Source organism: Eleginops maclovinus, chromosome 9 (assembly GCF_036324505.1).
Source record: "Eleginops maclovinus isolate JMC-PN-2008 ecotype Puerto Natales chromosome 9, JC_Emac_rtc_rv5, whole genome shotgun sequence".
Taxonomy (NCBI): domain Eukaryota; kingdom Metazoa; phylum Chordata; class Actinopteri; order Perciformes; family Eleginopidae; genus Eleginops; species Eleginops maclovinus.
Genome location: NC_086357.1, coordinates 25,854,758 through 25,881,966, shown reverse-complemented (window position 1 = coordinate 25,881,966; position 27,209 = coordinate 25,854,758). Strand labels below are relative to the sequence as shown.

Here is a 27,209-nt window from a genome sequence, read left to right as displayed (position 1 = left end):
CACTCTTCTGTACAACTTTCCCAAAACAAGAGTGAAAATGTGAATTAATGAATCTGTTTTCCCTTCCCAGCGGAGTCCAAGCCTCACGGTCTGGCGCTACAGGAGGATATCTGGGACGCCGACGTAGATCTCCATCAGAAACTCCTCAGAAGATGGAAGGAGCTCAAAGAGCGCTCGGGCCACAAGTGAGTTTATTGGGCATGAAGAGGAGGCTTTGGGTATTACGTTATACTCGTTAATTAGTTGACTGTATACTTCGGCAGCATAAAAATCAACAAGCCGGGGGAAGGGAGGTTGACTTTAAAGACAAAAATCATAATTTCCAAATCAAAGTTGTAATTTGACCCCAAAAAAATTAAGGAAAACTAAGATTTTTCGGGGTAAAAGTCACAAGTTCTATTAAATGAGTTTGTAGATCAACTCAGAGAAATAGCGATATCTTTATTTTAATGCAGGAAGTTAATTTATCTTACATTTGGATTTGTTTTTCTCGCCGGTTTCTAATAAATCTGTGACCTTTAACTCAAAGAATCTTTGACCTTTTCACTAAATTAAGGCTTTAAAATCTCAGAGTTTTTCTCGTAATGTTGTTATTTTTACTCAAAACATCCAAGTGCTTTTCTTTTAAATGTATGACTTTGATCTTTGAGTAATTCCCCAGAATAAAACCCCATGGTTCCGTATTTATTTATATATATTCTACATACAATCGCAGGATCGAAGCCGTCTTTGAAGTCAACACGGACCTCCAGAAAAACGTGCAAGCAAAAATCACAGCTCACCTGACCTGGCCGTCGCTGGTGAACTCCTCTCAGAGAATAATGTTCCCTCTAACCAACACAAACAGCTCCTCTGTGAGTACAACACACACACACACACACACACACACACACACACACACACTTGTCTTGAGGTGTTGTTGAAGATGTGTGTTGGATAATCTCTCTGTGTTCCTGCAGGAGGAGGAGGTGATTCTGCAGAATCCCGCAGACGTCCTCGTCTACGTCCAGGTCCTCCCTTTAGCCTTGTTACCCAACCCCTCGGTGTTCTCTGGAAAGCTGGCGGACAGGTGGGACATTTTTACAAGCTCAGCACTTTCTCCTTTTCTTTAACCCTTCCTCTCACGGTGATCCTTCCTCTCTGATGTTCATGCTTGTGTGTTCATTTTTATTTGAATATTTAACAATTCCATTTTATTTTTCAATTCAAATTCTTTGTAATAACATTTTATTCTTGATATTTCTTTATTTTTTTTCTACATTTAGACTTTAATATCAACATTAAAACGTTATTCTTGATATTTAGACTCTTCTATTCAACATTATAACTTTGTTCTTAAGTTTATTCCCAATATTTTGGACTTTATTATCAAACTTTGACATTAATTCACTACATTTGGATGTTTTTCTCAATAATTTAGAATGTATTATTCACATTTAAGCTTTATTCTTAATAGTTAGACTCTTTTTTATCAACATTTAAACTTTGTTCTTACGTTTATTCTCCTTATTTGACTTCATTCTTGATATTTTGACTTTTTTCCCTACATGTAGACTTAATTATCAACAATTCAACTTTATTTATTGCATTTATTATCAACATTCTTTACTGTATTATCAAAGGTTTCTCATTTATTCTCTACATTTTTCCTCAATATTTTGACTTTATTCTTGATATTTTCACTTTATTATCAACTTGATAACTTCCATATCAAAAATGCTTTAACCTTCCAGGCTGCCATTAGGAAACCTTTCCAACATCAACATCGACACAAACACCTTAGAGTTCCAGGTCCACAGAAATCAGGTGAGTGTGTTTACAGATAATCAGCGAGTAATTGCATGAGTGAGCCGAACATGTGGAAGCAGTTTGTGTGTAACTGGCCCTCTGTGTGCTTTGCAGACTTCCCTAATAAAGAGCAGCTCAGGCTTCGTGGAGGGATCAACCCGGCCCTTTGTGTACAACCTGCTGCTGCTGCCCCGGAGAGATCAAGTCCTTCAACGTGAGGTTCACTCCCACCAGCAACCACAGCGTCTCCTCCCTCCTCATCGTCAGGTAATGTGAAGCTACGGCTTGCAATTTGTCGTGCAACCCCTGTGTTCACTCTGTCTGCCTTGGCCTTGTAATCCTATGGTTCAGGTCGTTTCAAAGGTGAACTGATTTAAAAAATAGTGGTCAGAACAGAAGTGCATGTCACTGTAACCTGACACCACCAGTGTTTGGCCCTAACTCAATAACTTACACCCTATTTATGCCAATTTCACCCAAAACTCTAATACAATTACATAAGGAACTGATTAAATTACGCAATCATGGATATTAAATGCTACTTAATTGGTTGGTTAAGGAATTCATCTGTGAGGGGGTTGTTCTAGTTTCATCTAAGCTTAATTTAAATGCATGTTCTCAACAAAAGAGGTGTCTTTTCTTTAGCTCACAAGACGAATAAGGGCATCAAACAATCAGACTTTGTGAAATGATCATATTCAAAAAGTAGACATTTAGTCATCAGATAATATTGAACATCAGCCCAAATATCAGCTTGTTTCTGTCATCAAGCCCAGTTTCTGTAACTGTAAATTGAACTGGATCAGTCTGGAGAAAGCTGTCAGTGTAGTCACTGTAAGCCGTGTGCATTGGAATTGTATATTGTCAATAAAAATAAGGAAACTTTGGTATTTTTTGTCAGCAATTTAGCATTTTGATATCGTCACATGTTGTGTTTAGTGACGTCATCAATGTCTCATCTGAGTAATATGGGGGAAAAAAGCCGAGTATGCGTTGCTCTTCTGAGATTATGTGGTGTGTTTTCTTCAGGAATAATCTGACCGTGATCGACACCATCATACTTCACGGAAGGGGAACGACAGAGAGCCTGAAGGTGGCGGGGAAGCCTCCGGGTCAGGGCAGCTCGCTGAGGTTCAAGATGACCGAGGCGCTGCTGAAGGACTGCACAGAGAGTGAGTGCTGCAGATCAGTGAGACCCCCCGGGGCCCCGTAAACTGTATATCCTGTCTGAAAGAAACCCCCATAACACCCTATCGTTCTGCACTTTTCCATCTCTTTAGATTCTTCGTTATTAATTAGTTCATGTTTTTCTATTATTCCAGAAACAAAAGTGAGGGAGCCGAACTTCACCCTGAAGAGGACGTTCAGGGTGGAGAACACGGGTCTGCTCCCCATCACCATCCGGTCCGCAGAGATCAACGGACAGGTCTGTGAGGGATTCGGATTCAAAGTTCTCAACTGCGCCGAGTTTGCACTGAAGCCCAACGCTTCAAAAGACCTCATCATACTGTAAGTGACTCAGCTGGATTACTGCTCTTTAAACACTGGGATTTTGTCTGATTTAAAGCACTGTAAGGAACTTAAGTGTGTGAGAGTGTGTGTGTTTAGCTCTATTAATACTCAGGCTGAGTAAGCCCTCGGTAAGAGGATGAATCGACTCTCTGTCTCTCCCCTCAGGGTCCAATTTTTTCTCCTTAAAGTTCAAGTCCAGTCCTAAAATAGACACTTATTAACTCGTTAAGTGTTCACTTGTAGCTTGGAAAACCTTTAGAGCTGTAACCGTAGCACTCAATGCTTCTGTTGAGGTTTTAAGCTTTGAATGTCTGTCATTATATCTTAATGTCATCAGCCTGAAAAGTACTAAATCCTGGATTTGAGGAGATGTATTAATCTAGAAAAGTATTAAACTTCCACACATCCCTCCTTCTCCCCGCAGGTTTACACCCGACTTCACCTCCTCCCGAGTGATCCGGGAGCTGAAACTGGTGACATGTGGAGGCTCTGAGTTCGTGTTTGTCCTGAACGCCTCCCTGCCGTACCACATGTTGGCCACATGTGCCGAGACGCTGCCCAGACCGGGCTGGGAGCTGGAGCTCTACATCATCGTGTCTCTCATCATGAGGTGAGGACCATCAGCAGCACCAGAGAAATACAACACACTTCGTATTCAAACACAGCTGACTGACATGTCCTGTTTCTGTAGCTCCATGTTTCTGTTGGTGATCGCCACGGCCTACCTGGAGGCTCAGAGCATCTGGGAGCCGTTCAAGAGACGAGTGTCAGTCGAGTCCAACTCCACCATGGAGACCGGGAGGCCGTTTAATCTCAGGGAAATCGTTCAGATTCACAGTGATTCAAAGTGAGTGCAACATGGCTGAGGGACAACTGGGACAAATTATGAGCAAAACACATGACAGCATCAATGTACAGAAAGATATGTTAGTCTGGTTAAGAGGAAACCAGAATCAGAGCAAGAGGAATTGTGAATTATTATAGCAAAAAGGCAAAAACTAAATAACTAGACGCATATTAAGCGGAGCGGAAAGCACACGTTAATTAAATAACATAAAGTGAAGTTCAACTTAAATCTCCTCTGCCCTCTCAGGTTGAATGATTACGGCGACCCCCCGCAGAGCTCCAGAGGCGTTTGCTCCTACAATAACGGAGTGGCGCGGGTCGGAGGCCGTCAGGGAACCGGCCGCACGTTCTTGGACTCGGATAGCCAGGAAACCAAACGCTCCCGGCTCGGCTTCTCCCGCCCATCTATGCAAGCTTCCTCCTCGCAGCTGAGCAGAGGAAGCACAGCCTCGGGTCAGGACCCCCCCGCCTACCAGCTGACCAACCGGAAGGCCCGCAGCTCCAAACAGCTGGAGCTACAGGGGTTCCCCGGGTCGGCACCCGCTAGGGCACTCTCCGATGACTCGGAGTACAGTAGCCTGATCGGAGCCATGGACAACGACCTGGACCGCCCAGAGCCGCTGGGGGCTGAAACCCTGCAGGAGCAGAGCGTGCAGGCCGTACAAAACAAAGGTAGGGCTGAAGCATTGCAGCCATTATCTAAATCAGTAGTTCAACTATAAAAGAAAAAGTCCTTAAAGTAAAATATAAGTTCTGTATGAGGCAGGTTCACAAAAAAACCTTAAAAAGCAAAAGGACATTTTGAATAAGACATAAGAGGGAAATATACATGAAGAAGTGACATTTAAATACATCTACAAGACTTTTAAGAGCTGAGAAAATAGAATATTAATCTAAAGTTGCAAATACGATCATGCCCACTGAAATTCTGAAACGCTGCTTATAAATATATATGTTTTGCAGATGTGCACAAGCTTATTTGCAACTTTTGTGAACTTGTCCCTTAACTGTGCATCTGTCTACTGGAAGTGTTTTTAAGCTTAAAAAATACTGAAATAATATATTTAGGCAAGGTGCATGTCCCAGCAAGAACCAGGGGCAAGCAAACACACACAGAGCCCTTTAATAAAACAAATCTACCCTGAAATATTTGTTTCTGTACACACGATAAAGGTATTAATAGGTGTCTTCATTCCAGAGTGAAAGTCCTCTGAATTAACTCACAGGATTTAAAGGGGTTTTATTTCCTTATATTTTGCAGTTTTGGACTCCAAAGGGAAGCTGCGGGGGAAAACAAAAGCCCAGAAGAAGAAGGAGGAGAAAGAGAAGAAGACCTTGGTGAAGCCTCAGGGAGACGAGCTGAAAGATAACCTGGCCGATAACGACGACAGCTCCTCCACGACCACAGAGACCTCCAACCCCGACACGGAGGCAAACAACAAGGAGGTAAACCTCCTGTCCTTCACTTTCTGTCCACCCTCCCTGCATGCATTGAATCTGCTTTACACTTTAAACCTGAAGGCAAAGAGCTGAGGAAATATTGAAATGTTGAAGTGTATTTAACACAAGCAGAGGCTCAGCAGCGCAAACCGGAATAACAGGAACCTCTGAAGAAGTGGCTTGAATATGAAATGATGTAACTTCTCCATATTTTATATTTTATATATTACAAATAGATTTAGATTTATTTTTTAGAGTTTTTCTTTGAATTTCGACTATTTATTCCATCATTCTGACTTTCGACCTCATGATGTTTACCTTTCTTACTCACAGTTTTTACTTTTTTATGTCCTGATTCTGACTATTTATCCTATGATTGGAATTTTTTCTCAAGATATTTACTTTTTATTTCACAATTTAGATTATTTTTATCTCATTTTATTTTTTTCCAATATTTTATTTTGTAATCATTTTGAAACTTTTAATTTTCCATTCATTTCTAATAATTGATCCTTTAGTTGCAGATTCATGGTTTTGTTTTACTAACCCCCATCTACACATCTACAATGGAAATGACATATTTGTAAACGTGCTGCTTTAATCTCTCCCAGGAACCAGTGAAAAAGAAAGGCCGGACAGTAACGACAGGGAAAGTGAAAGAAGAGGTGTCAAATTTCCTCCTTAAACCCAAACCCAAGAAACCAGCCACCATAAAGAAAGAGAGCCCAGTGGAAAAATCCAGGTCGGTTCATTTAAACACATCTGATGTTTGTTACTCTAAATAAACAAGTCCTTCTCATGACGATCGTTCCTGTGTTCAGTTCTCTGGAGCTGCCTTATGTGACCCCGCTGGAGAACAAACAGAGAAAGAGCTTCACCTCCAAAACCCTGCACCCGCTCTCCAACATCCCCAAGAACCGGCCGCTGCAGAAACAGAGATGTGAGTTTCAGTGTCAAACCTTTGCCTCTGCACCAGATGTGTGTGTGTGTGTGTGTGTGTGTGTGTGTGTGTGTGTGTGTGTGTGTGTGAGACGTGTAATAATCTGTAGATGCATCCAGTGTTTCTGGATCTGCATCATAGCTGCAATAGCGCTGGAAGCACAGAGTGAAAATGAGACCCGTGTGTTTGCTTCTGCAGTCGACGGGAAGCTGGAGGAAAGTCGCCCCTCTCTGTTGGCCAAAATGTTATCCAGCGTCCCTGTGGGGGAGCTGGGACACAGCAGCAGCTCCGAGGGGGAGAAGGAGTTCGCTGCTCCAGAGTGGGACGTACCACTGTCCAAAAACTGCGTCCGTAAGTACACAAGAGAACCGTCCTGTCCTGTCCCCCAGTCCTGTTCCCTAACTCCCATATTTACTCTTTTTAACCCTCACTGACCGGACCCTCCTCCTGTTTCCTCCAGAAGCCGACAGCCTTCAGCAGATCTCCCTCCAGACGATAAACGCAGATCCTTTCCTGAAGCGATCGGCCACAGCAGGGACCTTCTCCCCCCCGCCCACCTCCCCCATCCTGCTGTCACGAGGCTCCTACAGCAGCGTGCTCAACAGCAACAGGTAAACACCGCTTCAAATGTGGAGAGGATGAAGTCTGATATTGAAGAAGTTGCTCTGATGTACTGAGAGGACAAGTGTCTGAGTGAAAAAACTGCCCAAAAAATTATATATTAACCTTATTTTGGGCTATAATTTTCACAGATTTGAACCAATTCTGTCCTCGTCATAACAAACCTTTAGTCATTTAGATTTTTAAACTATTGAAGTGGCAGCTTCTTAACCTATCCACTATTTCTTTATGAAGAAATACCCAAAGAATGCGTTTCAATTTAGATCATCTTTTTATTCACGAGTGAGAACATTTATTTTAATGCATTTTTCTTTCTTGTGCAGGACTGAGGGTCAGCTTACAGGAAGAAATCTAAAATAAAATCTCCCATTTGCAACATTTCTGCCTATGCATTGACAGATCGAATCAGCTGCTGTTCAGTTATTCCACCACGGCACCCTGCTTTAATTTGTGCACTTTAAAGGACACAATTACTCAAATAAAATGTCCTTTAATCCATTTATACATCCTGCCTTTTAGATTTCCTATAGGAGATATTTCCTCCTGCTGTTTCAACCTTTATAAACCTCTCTCATACCAACGACTGCTGTCTTTAATGTGCTAGCGAGTAACTAACACCGTGTACGTCTTTGAAGGTGCTTTATAAATAATACTGGTTATAGTATAACAATAAAGCTGGATATTTTAGTCTGTATTTTCTATTTCTACGCAACATCTAACCCCGTTTCCTGTTGACTTCCTGTCGTTCCTGCAGCGAGCTGAACCAGAAGAAAGCCCCAGGAAATAAGCTGTCTCCAGCCACTCCTCTCCCGGGTAAAAATGGGAACCCCACGTTCGCTGCCGTCGCTGCAGGCTACGATAAAAGCCCCGGTACGTTTACAAACAGCTGATTAAAGCTTGATTCTTGTTTCCGTGTTTCTGATGTTTAATCTCCTCCTGTCCTCCTCAGGCGGTTCTGGTCCAGGGAAAACTGACAAGAATCTGGCTCACATGACCTCTGTGGAGAGTGACAGCTCTGACAGGTAACAGGAGACTCCCCTGTCATACGAACAGACGTAAAATCAAGATGTAATCCTGATTTCATATTTATAGATCCTCTTTCTTCTCCCACAGCTCTGGATTATGGAGTCCCATGGAAACAGCCAACAGTCCGAATTTCCACTCTGCCAATTCTTTCTCTGCGTTTGGACCGAACAACTCCTTCAACCTGACAGGAGGTGACCGGAGTTTACCAGCAGATAGCATGTGGATTTACCGTAGGATTATTTTAGGGTTGACTGCCTGCATTCAAGCCGAGTGTGTGTGTGTGTGTGTGTGTGTGTGTGTTGCAAGGTTAAAATAGTTGTGAATTTTCTACTCGTTTATTTCTATTGCAGATTAACTTTGTGTGATTTTCAGAGTTTTATTTTTTGAATATTTCATATTTTTAATATTTCAAATTGTGTTTTTTACACATTTCTTTTTAAAATTGAATTTCAACATAAAGACCATTTTTCAAACATACATATTTATTTTTACTATGATATAAAATATAAAATGTGACTATATTATAGCTATGAAACTGAGGTCAAATGTTATTATTTGGTGTATCATCATCATCATCATCATCATCATCATCATCATCATCATCATCATCATCATCATCTATATTTTTCTCCGCTTGTTTTAGTTACTGATAATAGCCCTGGTGTTTCTGTGTTCAGTTTTCAGTGGGATGAATATCCCGAAGACGTCGGAGCCTCAGCAGACTTGGCCTGAATTCAGCTCGGCTTCGTCCATCTGGGACGTCCCGACCAGCGACCCCCTGCACTCCTGGCCCAGCAGCTCCAGCTCCCCCACCGCCCCCACTGCAGTAAGCAGATGTTATTTGTTCTAGATGTTTATTAAAGGGAACAATCCATTAACTTTAAGTCCAGGGAGCCCTTGCTAACTTACTTAGTTTTAAAATACATCATCTTCAGCTCAGCCTCTCTCAGATTCTCACAGACTCTCCTCTCCCTCCCTCCAGTCACTCCTAGGAAACGCCCGTAGCCTCTGGTCTGCCACTACGCCCTTCAGCAGCTCCATCTGGTCCACCAGCGCAGACTCTGCGTTGCACCCGTTCCCTCCGACCTCCAACTCCACGACGCTGACCGACCTGGTTTCCCCGCCCACCCCGTCGCCTCCCGCCGAGATGAGCCGCACCTACAACCCGTGGAGCATGTGGCGCCCGACGCTCAGCCGCCGCAGCTCAGAGCCCTGGCCCAGCTCCTCGGACAACGGCAACTGAACCGCACTTAAGAGGAATTATTTTATCATCGGAGAATCCCGACAGGAAGTTACCTGAGGTGCAAAACGGGTTGCGTGGCCCCGCGCTGCAAGCCGACCAACCCCCGCAATTTAGTTCTCCGCAGCTTTTTATTCACGGGGGCAGAAATGCTAATTTTATTTGGATTTGTTTTAACAGATTGCCCCTGAATTTAAAATAAATGCATGGTATGCTCATGCCAGTGCAGACATGTTGCTGTTATAGAAAGGCTGGTGATGCTGCATTCTTTGTCTCAGTATTAACATTTCATTTTACTGTCATTTTGGTTCTTCTTGGTTTCTAAAAAGAGACATTTAAAAGTCATTGCACCACGTTTTTATTTGGAAGCGGGGATGATTTTTCATTATCTGAATCTTCAGAAGTCCAACGGCCCCAAAAGTAAATTCTTATTTCACATTTTAAAAGCGGGCTCCGTCCCGACGATGAAGCCTTCTGGGAGGACGAATCGGTCAACGAACACTTACGTTTGAGGTTTGTGTTGTACATCACCTCTATTTGTCAGCTAATTTAATTAAAGGATTTCAGCAGAACATTTTGTCTTTCATTTTATTTCATTTCAAATCATGCAAACAATAACATAGTGACGTTGTGGACGGGTAAACAATGGTGGTAATACTGTCAATAATGCATCACATTATTACGAATACATTTCACTCCAGATATTTGATTATGTGCGTAACGACTATAGTGCAAAAGTCAAGACACCGGATATAAAAGACAAACAACGTGTTTTAAGGAGAGAATAAAAGGAAGGAAAGGGAATCTGTTGACAAACAGTAACGCTTAAAGTTGACCCGTTTCAAATATTTCAGGAAAGAATTATGCAGTTTTTGTATTTGGAACAAAGCATGACAACTGTTTATATAAACATGAACAATGGTCATCAATTGAATTAGATTGTTGGCTTACTATGAAATCCACAAAACCACGTTAACAAAATGCTAACTTTTGAGTCAGAATTGAACCTATTTTTAATCATTTCCTTTAGTTTAGTTGGGTTGCAGTGTTTGTTTTGGACTACTAAATAAAAGAAAGTACATCCAGATGTTGCAGTTATAAAAGTATTACAAGTTAGCAATGAGGTAAATACTATTTGGTTTTTAAAAAGTAGTTTTTTTATATTAAATGTCACCTGAAGAAGCAAAGGTGGTATTTTTCTAGTGCAATACAACGTTTTAAAAAAGGCACTTTTGTCTTTAATTCAGGGCGGATAGTTGTCTTTCTTCATAATGAAATGAAGGGAGGTGCCCCTTTTTATCACAATACGGGAGTTGATTACTCCACAATGTTTATATAAATCTGGAAAACAAATGAGTATATATATTGATCATCATATTTGAGATTTCTCTGCAGATTTCCCCACATTTTTTTATCCAATATCCACTCAAACTATTAGATTTTTGGTGGGAAATAGTATTTTTTGGTCATAAATTATAAAAGAAATACTTCAAAATGTTTTTTATATAACTCTTGGGAACATGTCCAAGACTTAAGGAAGTTTATATTCAGCTAAACTTAAACTCAAATATTCTTCATACCAATTTCCTTCAGGTGTTTCGTGTCTTCGTTAATACTTCTTTGGCTGTCTGAGGGACTGCAGGAGCAGCAGACTGAACTTCTTGACGTCACACTTGGTGAGCACCATCACGCTGTGGCTCTTCTTCAGCTGGTTGGTGCGATCCAGCGCCATCATGCCGCGGCACAGCGCCCCTTGCAGCTCGACCCTCACCGGGCACTCGATGCTCTGCAGCACCACGCTGGGGTCGATGCACGCCGCCATCGCGTACGCATCGTAGGAGACGTACCCGGACCCGAAGTAGACGTCCCTCTTGTTCTTCATCGCCTCTTTGGAGTAAGCCCAACACTTCGAGGTGATGGTCTTCATGAAGGCAGCAGCCGGAGCGTCCTGCTTTATCAACTCCTCGAAGAACTCCTAAACAAATTAGATGCAATAAATCAGTTAATGATTAAAATACGTTTGAATCTGTTTTTATTTTATCATTTTTTTACATCTTTTTTATTTCATTTCAGATTTTTGTTTTATAGTTTTAGTTTTTAAATGGAGTTATATATTAGATATATTTATTTTTTATTTACTTAGAGCGATTCTATATTTGGGTTTATATTTTAAGTATTTTTTTGGTTTATATCTAGTTAAGTATTTATATATTTAGTATAAGGTTTAATATATTTATTTAATTATTTACATTTATTTTCATACTTTTTAGATTTAGTTTTTATTTACTTTGAGTCGTTACAGATTTAGGTTCATTTTCTGCATTTAGTTTTATTTTTAAACATTAAGTTTAGTATTTACTTAATTACAGTTTACATTTTTAGATATTTAATTTTAGATCTTGTCTTCTCGTTCCAACGCTGAAATTAAGGAGATAAACCGCATTTACAAACAAGAATACAAAATCATTTGTGAGTTGTTTATATCTAGTTATATTTTTTTCAGTATTTATATATTCAGTTTGATTAAGAGATAGTGTGTGTAGATACATGTGTGATGTAGGAATGAACATCTCACCCATGTCAGTGAGTTCCTGCAGGCGTATTCCCACGATGCGATGTACGTGGTGCAGAGGAACTCCTCCAGGACAATATAGGCCGACTCTGGATCCATAGCGAAGTTAAACTCTGCACAAAGTGTCATGTTTCCTTTTCCTGCAGAACCAAATTAAATCTATATATCCACACAAGCCCACATGTTTCAAAATAAAAGCCTCTAATGCCGTGTGTGTTTTACCCTCCATGTTGCCTCCCATGATGAACAGGTCTTTGAGCTTTTGGGGGAAACTTGGGTCCAATCTGACGGCTAGAGCCAGGTTAGTGAGCGGGCCGAGAGCAACCAGGGAGATCTGAGGGGAAATTATTTAGAGGTAAAACACTTAGAAATAGTTACCGGAATCTGAGTATCAAATTTCAATAATACAGTCAACTTTGTTTTACCCCTGATTACGTAATTCTGTTACTCCCCAAACCTGCAAAAGAAAAGAAAATGTCACCTGTTTCTGGTTTCCATTCACCAGTCGAATCATGGCGTTGACTGCGTTCTCGCTCTGGATCTTCTCCTCCCAGTGAGGGTCTTTGTCTTTGATCACGTCCCCGAGTCCATCGGTCCCAAAGTGGTCACTGACCGGCTTACTGGCTCTAACCAGAGGACCTGCAGACCCTCGAAACACGGGAATCTGCACGAGAACATTTATGCAAGAATAAATCAAACCTAAAATGAACTTTTCTTACAGAATAATAAGTCGGAACGCCTCTGTTCACTTCCTGGGAACCATTGACAGTGTTTTTGTGCACCAGTTCATCTTGAAATTAAATACTGAGTTCAGTCCTAGATCAGATTGCAATTTGTTAACCACCTTAAGCATGATTTTTAAGGGATGAGTACAAAGGATAAGTGATTCAATTTATTAAGATGTACTGTTTCTGGAGGTTATTCATTGTGTATTTGCCAGATGCCTCAAACCGATCAGACTCCATTGATAAAAAACACCTATCTGCACCTTACAGAACAAAGGAGTTACTATTGTGTGACTTTGGTGGTTTAAATGGTTAGTTAAGATGCACTGAAGTCACACATTAACACCCAATAAATAATGAATTGAGGAAGTGACAGACCAGAAACCCCTGTGTTCTGCAAAAAGGAAAAAGACTGTTTGTCCAGGGAGTCTGGTGGCTTTGAAAAGAAATCAGCTCCAGTTCTCGTCAGAAAGGACTGTCCTGCAGCAAGCGGTTAAAATACTCTAAATATAGCGTACATTTAAACTAAAATGAACCCGTCCACAGCATTTTGTTTCAGCAAGCTGCATCGACTGTAGGTAATACCCTGATGGTGCAGAAGTAACTCTAAAACCCTCCCTTTAACGATGAGCCGTCCGACAACCATCCAATACAGCTGCTGTTTGAACTCAGCGTGAGCAAACATCTAAATCTTTATGGACATTGTTCATTATTCCTTTCCTATCTACAGTTAGTTATTTTAACAATGAACACAATCTCCTTCTAACCTCGGCTAAATAAGATTAGATAAGAAATGCTTTATTGCCCCTACAGGGACCTTTAGATTGGGCAGCCGTGCTCCACTAAGTCGACTAAACAAGACGCAGACCTTTTAAGTTTGGTTTATGTTTAAAGTGCCACAGCAAAGCAAACTGTATCCTTTATACCTTTTCTATTATTGTTTTTATTTGGTCTAAATTGCGCAGATTAGAGTCCAACAAATCTCCACTTTTGAGAGGTTGGACTTTATAAACGTATTGTAGTTTGATCATGATAATCACTCTTCCGTACTTGAAAGATCAGAAAGCACTGGACTGGTTCATATTTAGAGAAAAATTACAAATAATTGTAATCATTTTGGTTCAATAGCATGTCAAAAAATCTACAAAAAAGTGATACTTTAACCAGTGCATGTATTGAATGGTGTCTGCCTTTAGTAAACTCACCCCCTGGCGCTGGCAGACGTCGAGCACCATCAGGACGTTTTGACACACGTGATCCACGGCAGCGTTCCCGAACACGCAGGTGACCGCCAAGATGTCGATGTTCGGAGCCGCCAGTGCCATCAGGATGGCCTGAGCGTCATCGATCCCGCAGTCTGTGTCGATGATCACCTGCTTTCTGCCCGCCATGCTGTCCTGAAAAAAGATAATCAGAGTAAATCACAGCAGTGGCGGGACCACACCAATATTCTGGGGGGAGCATGCTGGGCCCTGTTAGTTATCAGGGAGGAACATTTGGGGGACAACAGAGACAAAGACAGTGTTCAACAGTGATTGGTATTTGTTTCAGTTGCAGAGCTCGTGTTAGTGACATAGTTAAACTGTCATTACAGAGTCGGCAGTCTGTAGGATTTGGCCCTTGAACCGAAGACCGAAGACTGGACCGAAAAAAGAAACCGTGGACTTGTGCCAGTTCACCTCCAGGCTCTGGTCAGACTTGCAGCCTATTCCCTCCGGCACCTCTCTTAATACAGTGTGTATACCTGTGTGTATTCATACTGTGTGTGTGTGTGTGTGTGTGTGTGTGTGTGTGTGTGTGTGTGTGTGTGTGTGTGTGTGTGTGTGTGTGTGTGTGTGTGTGTATTAAAATGATGTGTGCTGTGTGTGTATTAAAATATGTATAAACGCTGAAAACTGAATTTCCCCCTATCTTGATCGCTGCAGTACTATTTCAAATATACATTTTCTCAGATTCTTCTTTTGGAGGGGGGCCACAGGGGGAGTCAAAGCTCTGTGTTGCAGGGGCAGCGGACCCTGCAAGCTCTTATGAGTGACTTGTTAACAGGCTTTAGAGGCTGAAACACGGTAATAAAAGCCCTATGAGTTTCTTATTAATGCTAATAATAAAATTGCAGACTAATGTAACTTATGTTCATTTCAAACCTTTACTAAGCTTTTTTGTTGCTTTATTAAAATGAATATTTATTAACAGTTAACTACATTTATACCAGATCTGAAGCAATTCCTCCCTAATTTACCAAACTTTTGTCTCTTTTGCATATTTAAACAAACCTTTTTCAGAAAACATGTAATATAAAAAGTAAGTGTATGCATGTAATAATCCACTGGGGAAGTTTCATGGAGATATTCACCTTTAGTGTCTCCCCTTAATTGTGCTAAAAGTTTTGAAAGCATACAGGAAACCTATACATTGTAGGTGTATGTCATCCATACCTAACTTACTAACAACTTCCGTTCAGTGCATTCATGAATCAACCTGTGCAGATGTTATTGTAGTCGTTATTTTTCACACCACGTTACCATAAACTACACACAACTGGACAAATACATAACCCACATTTTAATTTAGCAATTAGTCAGGAAGTGTGTGCTCTAGTAAAGCTTGCATGCGACTTACTGTTAAAAAAGTGGAAGAAGTTATTGTAAAATGATCGTCTTTTTAAAAGATTTTTCAGACTTTCCTTCAGTCTATAAAATGAAGTTTTAAGAGAAAATGAGGCTGTCCTGTGATTGGTTTAAACTGTTGGATCATTACATGTTTTACTTACACGGGATGTAACCAGCATTCATAAAAGTGACATAATGGATATTTAAAATATATTTAATGTTAGAGAATAATAAACACCAATCTGTAAATGACTAAAGCTCTGTTTATGTAAAGCTACATATGTTTATTTTTTAAAGACGTTGTAATTCATCTTTCACTACTTCAGAACACCCCTGTCTTCTCTCAGAATGGTATAGTCCTGTAAATCTGCACCGGAAGCAGTGGTTTTGGGTCAGCATGGAGGCCGTGTCGGGTTTTTTTTATTATCGTTTAATGTTTGTCTTGTGTAAAGCTAATGTGCACCTGTAGTTAGAGATGTGTGGGTGACATGTTAAAGATTTAAACCTCAGTTTGGTCCGAATACACGAGGAGATGTGAGGATACATAATAATAAGATAGCAGCTTGGCGTGTTTACAGCACAGCAGCTGTTTGTGTTTATGCACAGGTGAGTCAATGTGCAATCCTTTCTGCAGGATGTTGAATAATATGTGACTTATGAGAGGTTAAAGGCAATATTTGATGAGGCCTGATAATGTAGCTGTTGGTTATTTTACGATGCATTTTTAAGACAAATACAAGCTGTGCTTCTGAATGAAATTAGACAAAAAATAGAAATACTAAGTTCCTTATTAGACAGAAAGGAAACACACTTACATTAGAAAACTACAGCACATTACATTCATTCTGTGTTAGACCTTAAATAGAATAAAGCCCAGAACTCAACATTGATTTGATGAATGTCAATAATGAGAAAAGAGGATTATTTTAACGTTATTGCTATTATTATTTTAGTTGCTGCATGCAGAATATGAGACATGCAAAATGCTTTACTTAGAAGCACAGACTATAAGCCTCTATTTGCTGTTCATTTATATGTTTTTATGTCAATGGTGATCATTTTATCAATCCCTGTAGTCATTTTGTGTATTATGTTGGTCATTTTGTGTATTATGTTGGTCATTTTGTGTATTATTTTGGTCATTATGTGTATTATTTTGGTCATTATGTGTATTATTTTGGTCATTATGTGTATTATGTTGGTCATTATGTGTATTATGTTGGTCATTATGTGTATTATTTTGGTCATTATGTGTATTATTTTGGTCATTATGTGTATTATGTTGGTCATTATGTGTATTATTTTGGTCATTTTGTGTATTATTTTGGTCATTATGTGTATTATGTTGGTCATTATGTGTATTATTTTGGTCATTATGTGTATTATTTTGGTCATTATGTGTATTATGTTGGTCATTATGTGCCTCTTGGTTGTCATTTGTTTGTCTTTGGGGTCAATTTTGGTATTTTTGTATTTTGTTGTTGTTTTGCCACCTCTATAGGCCTACTTGTAGTTTTTGCTTCTCTTTGCATCGGTAGTTGTTATGATCATTTTATGTTACTCAATATTTGGACTCTATGTTTTCTTTATATTATTATTATCTTCCTTTGTGTTTCTAAAGATACCTTATCTTCTCATCCCCAGAAGACACATCCATCCCTTCACCATCACCATCTGTTAATTCTCTCGTCCCTCACACCCGTGGCGCCTCGATGCCTAACGCCTCAGAAAGTCAGGGGTCAAACCTCCCCGGGCCCTCGGACCCCTCCGGGCTGCAAAGGCCCCAGGAGGGCGAGGACGACCACAGCCTGATGGCCAGGGAAGCTGCGAGAGTCCGGAGGGCCTCAAGCGCCGAACTCCACCTGCCCTGGACCTGCCCCGTCACACACTCCAGGGAGAAGTTCTACACCGTCTGCTCCGACTACGCTCTCCTGAACCAGGCGCCCTCCGTGTACCGGCCCCCGAACATCACCAACATGCAGGACGTGAAGCCCAAACCTGCAGAGGAGTTCAGCGCCGGCCCCTCTGATCCTGTGGGGTCCGACGGAGACGGAGACATGGTGGAATTGTCCAAACCTATCCTGGCCTGGGAGATAGACACCACAGACTTCAACGCTGTGCTCACCAGGAAAATACGAACAAGTAAGAAAGACGTCGTTACCGATCGGTGCAGGGCGACTCATTTTGTAGGTTCACGTTGTAGTTAGCATCCCTTTCGTCCCTTTGAATAAAATCCACATATTTTTCCTTTGGATTTTGGATTATTGCAGAAAAGAACTCTTTTGCTAACAAACATTTATGCTGTATAAGTGTGTTATAAGTTCTATAAGTCTCAGACACTGAAGGTTTCACTCTTGCTTTGAACACTGTTAATCTGCTCATTAATCGATGAACACTGCATTAACCTGTGTTGGCTGTTGCTGTGTCTTTCAGGTAATGTGAAGAAGAGCGGCTCGAAGAAGATGAAGTCTTCAGACAGACTGAGCAGAAACCTGCAGGACGTCGCTCCTCACGCCTCGCAGGAGGAGATCAAACAGAGAAAAGTGCTCGACCTCCGGAGATGGTAAACTTAGTCAAATCATACTTTTAAGAGAGGCTGCAAAAACATGCAACCAAGACCCGTCTCAGGTAGTGATGGTGAGATGAAGCCTTATGAAGCTTTGAAGCTTTCCAGCCAATTGGTTCGTAAAAGGGTTCATCTCATGAGGCTTCATTTGCACACAAACCCCCCTGTTGGTCAAAGTGTGTAAAACAGGCAGATATGACATCTCCACAGAGGGATCTCCTCATACAGAGTTCCCACTAAGGGAAGCTTTAATAACCCTTAAAAACGAACATGAAATCAAATGTTCATGTCATCAATTCCTATCGATATAGTATATATCCCTGTTGAATGGTTGTGATTGAAAAGCCTAAGGAGGCTGGTAAACATTGCAAAGAGGGATTTGTATTCCTAAATAATATTCGTAAACTTATCCATGTTAAAGCCTCATAAAAGATAAACAACATCAAAGTATACATTTATTAACTCCATTAAACTTACGCTTTTATAAACTACATAAACAACTATCATCCGCTCCTTGATCCCGAGACCCTGCAGTTGATAGTCAGCTGCTTTCCAGCTGAGCCTCAGCCTACATGTTTATACTCTGAAAACTCTGTAAATTCCAGTTCATATACTTTGTTGATTCTCTGCCAATCAACACGTTCCTGCATTTCTATTTCTCACTCGCCGTATCCCGTCTGTAGAGGGCTTCAATGGGGATGTGTCATTTGGTGCAAAACCTTTATTCAAAACCAGGAAAGATAAGCGGGTTAGGAAACCAAACTAAGTTATGTGTTGTGTATATCTAGTCCGCTGCGCTTCGCTTCAGCTCTGTAGCTGCACACACACCCCCAGCCCGACACAGTACAGCAATAAGTGAAGCAAACAATCCTCAGAGAGGTTTAGGTGAGGGTTTGAGTCCTCCTATTCCCACCGGCGCACTGGGGCCGGGGACACGAGGGGGACTATGAGTGTTATGAAACTGTGAAATGTCAGTGGTTCCACCGATCTGAAGCACTATCTGAAGCAGTCACGTGGTATTGACGGGCAGCGAGGCTTCGTTTGTCATCGATGGCGTCTGCTCAACGATACAAGCCTCGATACGCGCTTCACCAAAAACTTCCTGCATTACTCGACACGCGCTCCGAACCCTCGACGCAGTACGTAACATCACTAGTCTCAGGATCAACTTTTATATCTTTCTTATTTAGTATTGAAATGCAAATTTGTCCCAAAACACTTATTACATTTTTTTGTTTCTTCTTCATATTTTAAGATGAAGCAGTATATACACTCTTACTAATTAACAGCAGTTATTGGTGGTGTTTTGAACGTCAACTTAGCAAAATGGCATGTTAACATATGAAACATGTAGTTTCAATACTCAGAGGTTTGGTTGAGGAGTTTAACAAAACATATATTTAGTCATTGTGTCAAAGCAATGAAAATATGTGTTAAAAAATATTGAAAATGTACCTTTTAATATTCATGCTGTGTGTGATTTGCAGGTACTGCATCAGTCGGCCGCAGTACAAGACTTCCTGTGGCATCTCCTCTCTCATTTCCGTCTGGAACTTCCTGTACAGCACTCTGGGTGCAGGCAGGTGAGAAATAAACACTTCACATAAAGAAAACACACAAATCCTCCGAGACTAAAGTGTGTTGTTTTGTATTTGCCTTGCCAGTTTACCCCCCCTCTCTCAGGAGGAAGCGCTGCATATTCTGGGTTTCCAGCCGCCTTTTGAAGAAATAAAGTTTGGTCCTTTCACAGGAAATGCCACTCTGATGAGGTACGGGAGACTGCCAGAATAATGCATGTTTAAATGAGGCACAGTCAGGGAGAAACACCTACTTTAAAATGTATAAAAGCAATAAATATAACTTGTTTAAAGGGCGTAGCTGCAGAGGGTACATCATAGGGGTGTTTTAAGTACGTTTGCACAGCTGCACGCTAACAGAAATATTCATTTTCATTAGCCACGTTAAAGACTTAGTAATCCTAATAAAATAAAACAAAAATGTTTAATTTGATGCAGCTCATGTTAACACTGTTTTCAGGTCCTGATAATATATTATTCTGACTGGAAAGATGTGTGTAATATAATCAATATTTGTTTTTACAGCTTATATTGTGGATATGCTCTTTACATATGCACCAGAAAGCTCCTTCAAACTGAACATTTTGCACACATTTAAAATGCATTTTTTAAATAATAACTGTTTTATTAAGCTGATGCATGCAGCTCAGTAATGATGTGTTCCTGCAGGTGGTTCCGACAGATTAATGATAATTTCCGAGTGCGCGGCTGCTCCTACATCCTGTACAAACCTTATGGGAAACACAAGACAGCAGGAGAGACGGGTGAGTTAAATACACCTGCATGTTCTCTAATAAAGAGATGAAATAAAATATATATATAATATATTTAAATCGTGTTTCAGCTGAAGGAGCGTTGCTGAAGCTGACTCAGGGGCTGAAGGACGAGTCCATGGCGTACATCTATCACTGCCAGAACCACTACTTCTGCCCCGTGGGCTTCGAGGCCACACCGCTCAAAGCTGCCAAAGCGTACAGGTAACAACTCTGCTGGAAAAGTCGTTTTTAAAAGGCCATGAGTACAACAGTGTTATTATTTAGACCTTTTTTTGTATCTTTGTAAAGATATTTATCACTTGATAAATAAAATGTATAATTATTATTATTACTTTATTTCTATATTCAGATTTTGGGGGAAATGTGAATATTTTTCTTTACATTTATGCCTTTTATTTTATTTCCTTCAAACTTTGTGTTGGTCATTTGTAAATCATTTTTGGGGGAATTTGTGCATAGAAAATATATTAATAATAAATGCTAAGATAAGAGCAATACATACAAAATATCATAAGAAAGTAATTAAATTAATAATAAAACAAATATAATAATAATAATAATAATAATAATAATAATAATAATAATAATAATAGAAAATGTGAACAAGAAAATAATATATACTAAAACATTCTAGTTGAAATATTGTTTGAGCCTTAAAGAGTTTAGAAACTGACTGTTTTTTGCTCCTAATATCAGGATGGGTTGTATGCAGGGACTAATGTTTTAAAGTTAATCCTCCATTTCCTTTTCTGTGTGCACAGGGGTCCTCTCCCCATAAATGAGATGGAGCACTGGATCCTGATCGGTGAACCCAGCAGGAAACACCCGGCGATCCACTGTAAAAAGTAGGACCTCCCTATGGTCTCATTTTATGTTTAAAAACGATCTGTATTTGATTTATTCAAACCATGAATCCTGTTTTCAGATGGCTGGACATCGTGACGGATCTCAACACTCAGAATCCAGAATATCTGGACATCCGTCACACAGAGAGGGGGATTCAGCGCCGCAAAACCAAAAAGGTTTCCGACTCGCACACTACCGAAACACATCTTTCCCCTCTAACCTGTTTATTTATCTATGGGGTCTTAGAAATGTCTGTCTTCAATGTGTGGGAGAGAAACGGAATTTTAGCCTCTGCAGACCATTTACATGCACAAAAACCTATATAACACACTACAGGAAAGGGATGTATGTAAGGCATGTTTCTGATGTTTGTTGCTTATCATATCAAAACTAACAGACAGTATGTTTCTCAGGTGGGGGGTAACCTGCACTGCATCATGGCCTTCCAGCGGGTGAACTGGCAGAAGCTCGGGCCCTGGGCTCTGAACCTGGAGAACCTGCGGCACGACGCGGGACACGGGAGCGCCTCGGACGACGCCGAGGAGAGGACGTCCTCCAAACGCCTCGCCAACCTCGGCCGCTCGAACAGCACCGGCAGCCAGAAAGACTCGAGCTGGAAACGCCTGTCCAACTCCACCGAGTACAGACAGAGATCCCCCGACAGCGACCTGGAGGAGGACATCACAGACTGAGGAAAGGTTAAAGAACAAGACGCCTCGGTACAGAAACCCTTCGGTAAACAGGATTGCTCTGGTTTTATATTTTACTACCAACTAATCCCATGCAAAGACAGAATTCAATCGTGCGTTAGGAAGTTTTAGAGCTATAGTTCTGATTCACAGACAGGTTTTTTTGTTCTCACATGCCAATTATCAGAGGGCTTTTAAGTGCCATGTTTGTGTGCAAGCTGTTCTCTCATTGGTCGCCATTGTTACCGGGAAGATTTGCCTCCAAAAACATCCTTCTCTTTGTTAATTTTCCTTCTTTATGAAGTGGTGAAGAAGTTAGTATCTCACTGGTTCTCTGCACAAAAACCCAATGGGATTTTCAGATTGGATTTTCGATGATAGCGGAATATAAACTTTGAGGCAAACACGTATATGATACTTACTCATTTTGTTCTGCTAGATAATCTCCAAATATCAACACCAGTTTTATAAATGTGTAAATGCTATCTCTAGAAGAAGCTAACGTTAGGCTTTACAGGAAGTACAGCACGGTCACATGACTTCACGTTAATACGGCTAAGCTAAAGGCGGCTAATAATCAGCGTGATGGAGTTCAGTCATCTCATTTACACACTTTTTGAGACACATATAGGCTTCAGACATTCAGCAGTAGAGGTTATCTACTGATGTTCTTATATTATATAGAACACAACGTAAATATCTCTTCAGCTTTTGTTAACCACAGACCTTTTTTCAGGCTAACAACCAAAAACACGCTCAAAAAACCACTGACTTCTAGAGGAGCGAACTGGAAGTGCTCAAATGCTGACTCGTTTCCAGGTTATAGGACTTGCATAACACGTAACATTAAAGTCTGTAAACATGTCAGAGTAGAGGAACAACATACCAATATGAACCTGAAAAATAGCCTAATATGTCCCCATGCTCCATCACATTTATAAAGCACATGGACAGTCAGGTAAACCCGCAATAACACTTAAACTAAATGTTCATCTCGAGGTGTTTTGGTGTTCTTGTGGGATTTGTTGACAGTAAGAACAATAAAGAATACAACCAGTGTTACCAGTATATATAATACTGGTGAATCCGTGACTTTTAAGACACTCAGATGTGGATTCAAGTCATTTTTGGGGTCATATTTAAGTTTTCAGTTGTTTATTTTGTAGTCTTTTATAACTCCTTGTACAGGTAAGTGGGCTTGTGTTGTGGATAATTCAGTGGAAATGCTTAAAAGTTAAAGTGTCGTGAACGCAGCTGACATGTTGTGCTTTGTGAAACCTCCAGTGAGATTGTTGCGTAGATAATCCCAGATTTGAAAAAGGTGCGGGTTGTACAGAAGTTAAAAATCCCTGAAAAAGTGATGAATGCATGTGTTATTCCCATGTTTGTGCACAGCCACAGTTTGTCTCTGACCCAATACAGATGTCATTGTGCACTTTAAATGTACTGCTTTATTTATTATTGCTTTTCCAATAAATTAAGATTTTTATACATTTGTGGAAAAATCCTCTTCGTTTATTTTTGTTTATTTAATTCAGGTAAAAAATACACATAACATGACAATATAAGCCCCAGAAAAAAAGACAATTACATTCAATTAAATAACAAAATACAACTAAATGTGTTGGTTTCCTTCAGTCAATAAAATATATGGAAACTTTACTGGGTTTTTCCAAAGAAAGGTGCTTCTATTATTTATAAAACTTAGATTCGGATTAGGTTAATTGGAGCAAAAAGTAATGATTCAATTGTAGATTTAGGAGAGGGGTAAAATGTCAATTTGAAAAGTTGTTCATTGATGACAAAACAAGTTGGGTATTATCTCTCAGATATGTAAATGGTACATTTGTGTGAAAAAATGGAATATTCTCTCACTATAAAGTCAACATTTCTCGTAAATTCTATGAAGTTTTTACACAATTTTCTTGTGAATTTGAGCTCAGAAAATATTACGTTTATCCAAATGTTTGATTCAATAATATCAGAGAATATTCTAGTTTTCTTGTTATTCTTTTCCCGGTTATTTTACCACTTTAATCACAGAGAATAACTGGGATGCTTGCTCTTAAATGTATGACTTTAATCTTGGATATCCTTCATAGAGTTTTGTTTCTGAGGATTACCCGTCTCTCTCCAAGGCTTTTCAAAGGACTTCTTCTGTAGATTAGTTCTTAATTGAGCATTGAATATAGACAGGATCACTGTATTTATTATTTGGGGACAGTTTTCATCCAGAATCTTCAACAAATAAGATAATAGAAAATATTACAGAACCTACAGAATGATGATTGTTTAAATTTAAATATGTATAACTTTTATTTTAAACCAAGTAATCTGGTAGAATAGTTTCAAATGAAAGATTCAGGATTGGGAACATAAGAACATTAATTGTATTCTCCCTGAAGGAACAGCCTGGAAAATCAAAAAGGCCTCTGCTCTGTGATCTGAATTATAATTGAATAGATCAATCTAGGTTTTGTTCAGCTTCCTTGTGTTCAGTCACTCTGCAGTCGAGATGCTTCCCTTCAACTCCCGACGTAACTCTGCGATCTCAGCGGGACCGATACGGCAGCAACCGCCTGAGGAATAAAACACGTAATTATCAGAGAAAACTCTCGAGAAAAAACAGAAAATAATGAAGGAAAAAAAGTCCACCTCACCGATCAAAGCAGCTCCTTGCTTCATCCAGGTGTGACTCAGTTTAGGTATCAATTCTGAAGCTGTCTGTGACGTTTTCCACCTGTGAGGAAAAGACAACGACATGAAACAGGATTTATTTATATTTTTATAAATGTGGGTTTTGTCATAAATGACCCACTTTAATCTCAGAGAATATTCAATCTTTGTATTAATTATTATTATGAATATTATGATTGTTATCGTTGTCAGACTGACCCGTGCTCAGAGTTCCACTCCTCTCCACTGTTGGGGTAAACCACCCAGCTGGTGTCCGTCCTCAGAGCCGCTGCAGAGTCCAGCAGTGGCTGCAGCAGGGCGGGGGGGCAGCAGTTCACCCCGACCGCCACCAGCTGCTGGGATCTGATCACAGTCTGCACCGCCTCCGAGAACAAGCTGCCGTCTGAGATACACCGCCCGTCCTGACGGAGGAGGAGGAGGAGGAGGAGGAGGAGGAGGAGGAGGAGGAGGAGGAGGACACAAAAAATGTATCAATTAAACATTTATTTATTTAGGGTAAACCGCTCACGATCAACCGTCTCGTTTTCAAGGGGTCCTAAAAAATGTCATCTTGATTTAACTTTAAGGATAACAAAACTTGGTAAGATGTGTTTGAGTGAAGCCCAGTGATTCAGCACTCGTTATCTGGTTTATCTGCAGGACTTACCTTACAGGAGAAGGAGAGCCAGGCTTTAACGTCGGGGAACTCTCTGAGCAGATCCACCAGAGCCTGCGCCTCCTTCAGACTCGGGATTGTCTCAAAAGCCATAAAGTCGGCCCCCGCTGCTGCCAGACCCTCGATCTGCGGCCGATGCCAAACTTTAAAATCCTTCAAAGCAGAAACAAGGACAGTTCAGATTATTCATTACAATTTAAGCTTTTAGAAAGGATGCTCTGATGCCCTTGAAGAAACATGTGTGCATTTAAAACTGCAGAAAAGAAACAGAACTAGTGTACTTTCAGAGTAGGATTAAAGAGCATTGTTGGAGGGAATTTGCTGTGCATGTGAAAGATAAATAAAGAACTTAAACTTGATACCAGTACGGCCCACTCACCTCCACACTCATCTTCTCTGCGTAAGCCCCGGTGTACTCGGAGCCGTCCAGCAGAAACGCCCCGTACGGTCCAACAGAACCGGCCACCAGCGGACGCCTCCGCCCTGAGAGAGAAAACAAGGCATTATTTTGTGCTGTCAATTTAGGAGTTATTTACAGGCACAAATAGACACATTTGGTTAAAATAAACCACCTTTTTGTGTATTTTTCAATGTTTTCTTTCTACCAGTCTGAACAAAGACGTGATAGCAAAACATCTCCGAAAATGTTTCTGCGTTTATTACCTCCAGTGGAGTTTTGTACCTGTTGGAAGAGTCTCAGAAACAAATCTCTCCACCGTCTCTTTTGCGAGGTGAACTCCGGACATCAGCAGCTCTCTGGCTCGTTCACAGCTCACGTCCAGGTGATTTATAAATCCAGAAACACTCGCCTGGTACGTCGCTGTGGTGATAACATCAGCCCCACTGAGCAGAAACCTGTTGATGCACCACATTGGTAGAAAGAGAGCGCTGTATGGTTGCAGCTTTAATAAAATAATATATTTGTAGTGTGTTATAAACATTTTTGTGCATGTAAATGGTCTGCAAACGCATTTTTTGGACATTAAAGCATGTAAACGTGTCACAGTAGTGGCACATGAGGCAAATATGAACCTGAAAATGAGCATAATATACTCTTTGATAAGATATTGTGGATGGATGTACCTGTAGTGAGCATCTTTAATGGCCTGGGGGTCTGTGTGCAGAAGCCTGGAGCTCCACAGAGGATCTCCCTGTGTGTGAGAGGCATGGAGAAACACATATGAATGAAAAACGTTTCTCTTATTATGTTTTCAGTCTTCATTAAAGAAACCGTGTGGCATTTCTTTGTACGTTAAATTCTCTAAATTATAATCCTAAATCCTTTAAATTGCCTTTTTTTACTTCGCTATTCATTGTTTGTTGTATTGTTCATTGTTGACATTTTTTATAGATAGATGATATATCCTATTTGATAATACTTGTTCATACATATTTATATGCATGGTGTTTGTTCAATAAAGTCATAATGAGAATAATAGTTAATATTATTATCAATTTATGTGTATTATAATAAGTTGACATACCTTTCTTTAAATGTTTTAATTATTATATTACTTTTACTTGACGTTACTCAAATGTATATTTTTTCCACAACTGCTGCTCCTGTCTAAGCCCCAGAAAATACATTATTTATCTCTAATTAAATGAATAAATGAAAATCAGCTAACTTTATCTTAGTAAACATGAAGATTTAAGCCGAAGTTTGGCAGATAAATTCGTATTTAAAAGAGAAACTGACTGATACAGTACAACACAGTTAAAGTTGTGAACTACGTGATTATTAATATTATTTTAATTATATTTCACCTGTAATTTGATTCCCTGCGCCTCCAGTTCAGTTGCCAGTCCCCCATCCAGGATTAAAGGTCCGCTATTATCATTCAAGTAATGTCTGAGACTAGCAGAGGAATCCATTAAAACTTACTTTAAGAGTCCCTGAAGTTATAACCGAGACTTCTTCTTTTTTATGTTTGTATTTGAATCCAATGTCTACTTCATAAAACACAGTCATGTGGGAGAATACTCGACGCGCCTGTTATTTTCTTTCCGGGTAAAATAAAGAGGGCAAAAGGTGCATTTAAAGACGCTCGGAATTTCAAATACTATTGTGACTACGACTTCCA

At 40.2% G+C, this 27,209-nt stretch overlaps 4 protein-coding genes across 7 annotated transcripts in view; 2 read left to right on the top strand and 2 right to left on the bottom strand.

Moving 5' to 3' along the window:
* tmem131 (transmembrane protein 131) overlaps nucleotides 1–9,985 on the top strand; it is a 39,253-nt gene extending 29,268 nt beyond the window's left edge. The window contains 21 exon segments of the mRNA XM_063890801.1: nucleotides 71–185; nucleotides 716–854; nucleotides 960–1,069; nucleotides 1,734–1,806; nucleotides 1,903–1,977; nucleotides 1,979–2,055; nucleotides 2,818–2,960; nucleotides 3,111–3,297; nucleotides 3,725–3,910; nucleotides 3,992–4,147; nucleotides 4,394–4,818; nucleotides 5,408–5,592; nucleotides 6,198–6,328; nucleotides 6,408–6,526; nucleotides 6,725–6,877; nucleotides 6,987–7,137; nucleotides 7,902–8,017; nucleotides 8,097–8,169; nucleotides 8,261–8,364; nucleotides 8,851–8,999; nucleotides 9,156–9,985. Coding sequence (XP_063746871.1) covers nucleotides 71–185; nucleotides 716–854; nucleotides 960–1,069; nucleotides 1,734–1,806; nucleotides 1,903–1,977; nucleotides 1,979–2,055; nucleotides 2,818–2,960; nucleotides 3,111–3,297; nucleotides 3,725–3,910; nucleotides 3,992–4,147; nucleotides 4,394–4,818; nucleotides 5,408–5,592; nucleotides 6,198–6,328; nucleotides 6,408–6,526; nucleotides 6,725–6,877; nucleotides 6,987–7,137; nucleotides 7,902–8,017; nucleotides 8,097–8,169; nucleotides 8,261–8,364; nucleotides 8,851–8,999; nucleotides 9,156–9,416 — 3,128 coding nt within the window. The 3' untranslated portion in view covers nucleotides 9,417–9,985.
* Nucleotides 9,986–10,282: 297 nt separating this feature from the next.
* si:ch211-201h21.5 (uncharacterized protein LOC555526 homolog) lies at nucleotides 10,283–19,493 on the bottom strand. Of its 2 annotated transcripts, none has more exons than XM_063890805.1 (6): nucleotides 19,341–19,493; nucleotides 13,916–14,107; nucleotides 12,467–12,649; nucleotides 12,208–12,319; nucleotides 11,989–12,125; nucleotides 10,283–11,388 (listed from the first exon to the last, which is right to left on the bottom strand). In XM_063890805.1, the coding sequence occupies exons 2-6, from the start codon at nucleotides 14,099–14,101 to the stop codon at nucleotides 11,023–11,025; spliced, it is 984 nt and encodes a 327-aa protein (XP_063746875.1). In that variant the 5' UTR covers nucleotides 14,102–14,107; nucleotides 19,341–19,493; the 3' UTR covers nucleotides 10,283–11,022. The 2 variants fall into 2 exon arrangements, with proteins under 2 accessions (XP_063746875.1, XP_063746874.1); XM_063890804.1 differs by lacking the exon at nucleotides 19,341–19,493 and adding an exon at nucleotides 15,330–15,430.
* On the top strand, nucleotides 15,694–23,264 carry LOC134869289 (basic immunoglobulin-like variable motif-containing protein). 2 transcript variants are annotated; one of them, XM_063890803.1, is made up of 10 exons: nucleotides 15,694–15,925; nucleotides 16,964–17,461; nucleotides 17,753–17,882; nucleotides 19,373–19,468; nucleotides 19,550–19,654; nucleotides 20,132–20,226; nucleotides 20,307–20,439; nucleotides 21,000–21,083; nucleotides 21,164–21,260; nucleotides 21,498–23,264. In XM_063890803.1, the coding sequence occupies exons 2-10, from the start codon at nucleotides 17,032–17,034 to the stop codon at nucleotides 21,774–21,776; spliced, it is 1,449 nt and encodes a 482-aa protein (XP_063746873.1). In that variant the 5' UTR covers nucleotides 15,694–15,925; nucleotides 16,964–17,031; the 3' UTR covers nucleotides 21,777–23,264. The 2 variants fall into 2 exon arrangements, with proteins under 2 accessions (XP_063746873.1, XP_063746872.1); XM_063890802.1 differs by having other exon boundaries at nucleotides 15,707–15,925; nucleotides 16,941–17,461.
* zgc:172121 (uncharacterized protein LOC337599 homolog) lies at nucleotides 23,210–27,147 on the bottom strand. 2 transcript variants are annotated; one of them, XM_063890807.1, is made up of 8 exons: nucleotides 27,011–27,147; nucleotides 26,209–26,276; nucleotides 25,808–25,980; nucleotides 25,505–25,608; nucleotides 25,117–25,278; nucleotides 24,669–24,871; nucleotides 24,434–24,513; nucleotides 23,210–24,352 (listed from the first exon to the last, which is right to left on the bottom strand). In XM_063890807.1, exons 1-8 carry the CDS (start codon nucleotides 27,095–27,097, stop codon nucleotides 24,273–24,275), a joined length of 957 nt encoding a protein of 318 aa, XP_063746877.1. In that variant the 5' UTR covers nucleotides 27,098–27,147; the 3' UTR covers nucleotides 23,210–24,272. The 2 variants fall into 2 exon arrangements, with proteins under 2 accessions (XP_063746877.1, XP_063746876.1); XM_063890806.1 differs by having other exon boundaries at nucleotides 26,893–27,140.
* Between the last annotated feature and the right edge of the window lie 62 nt (nucleotides 27,148–27,209).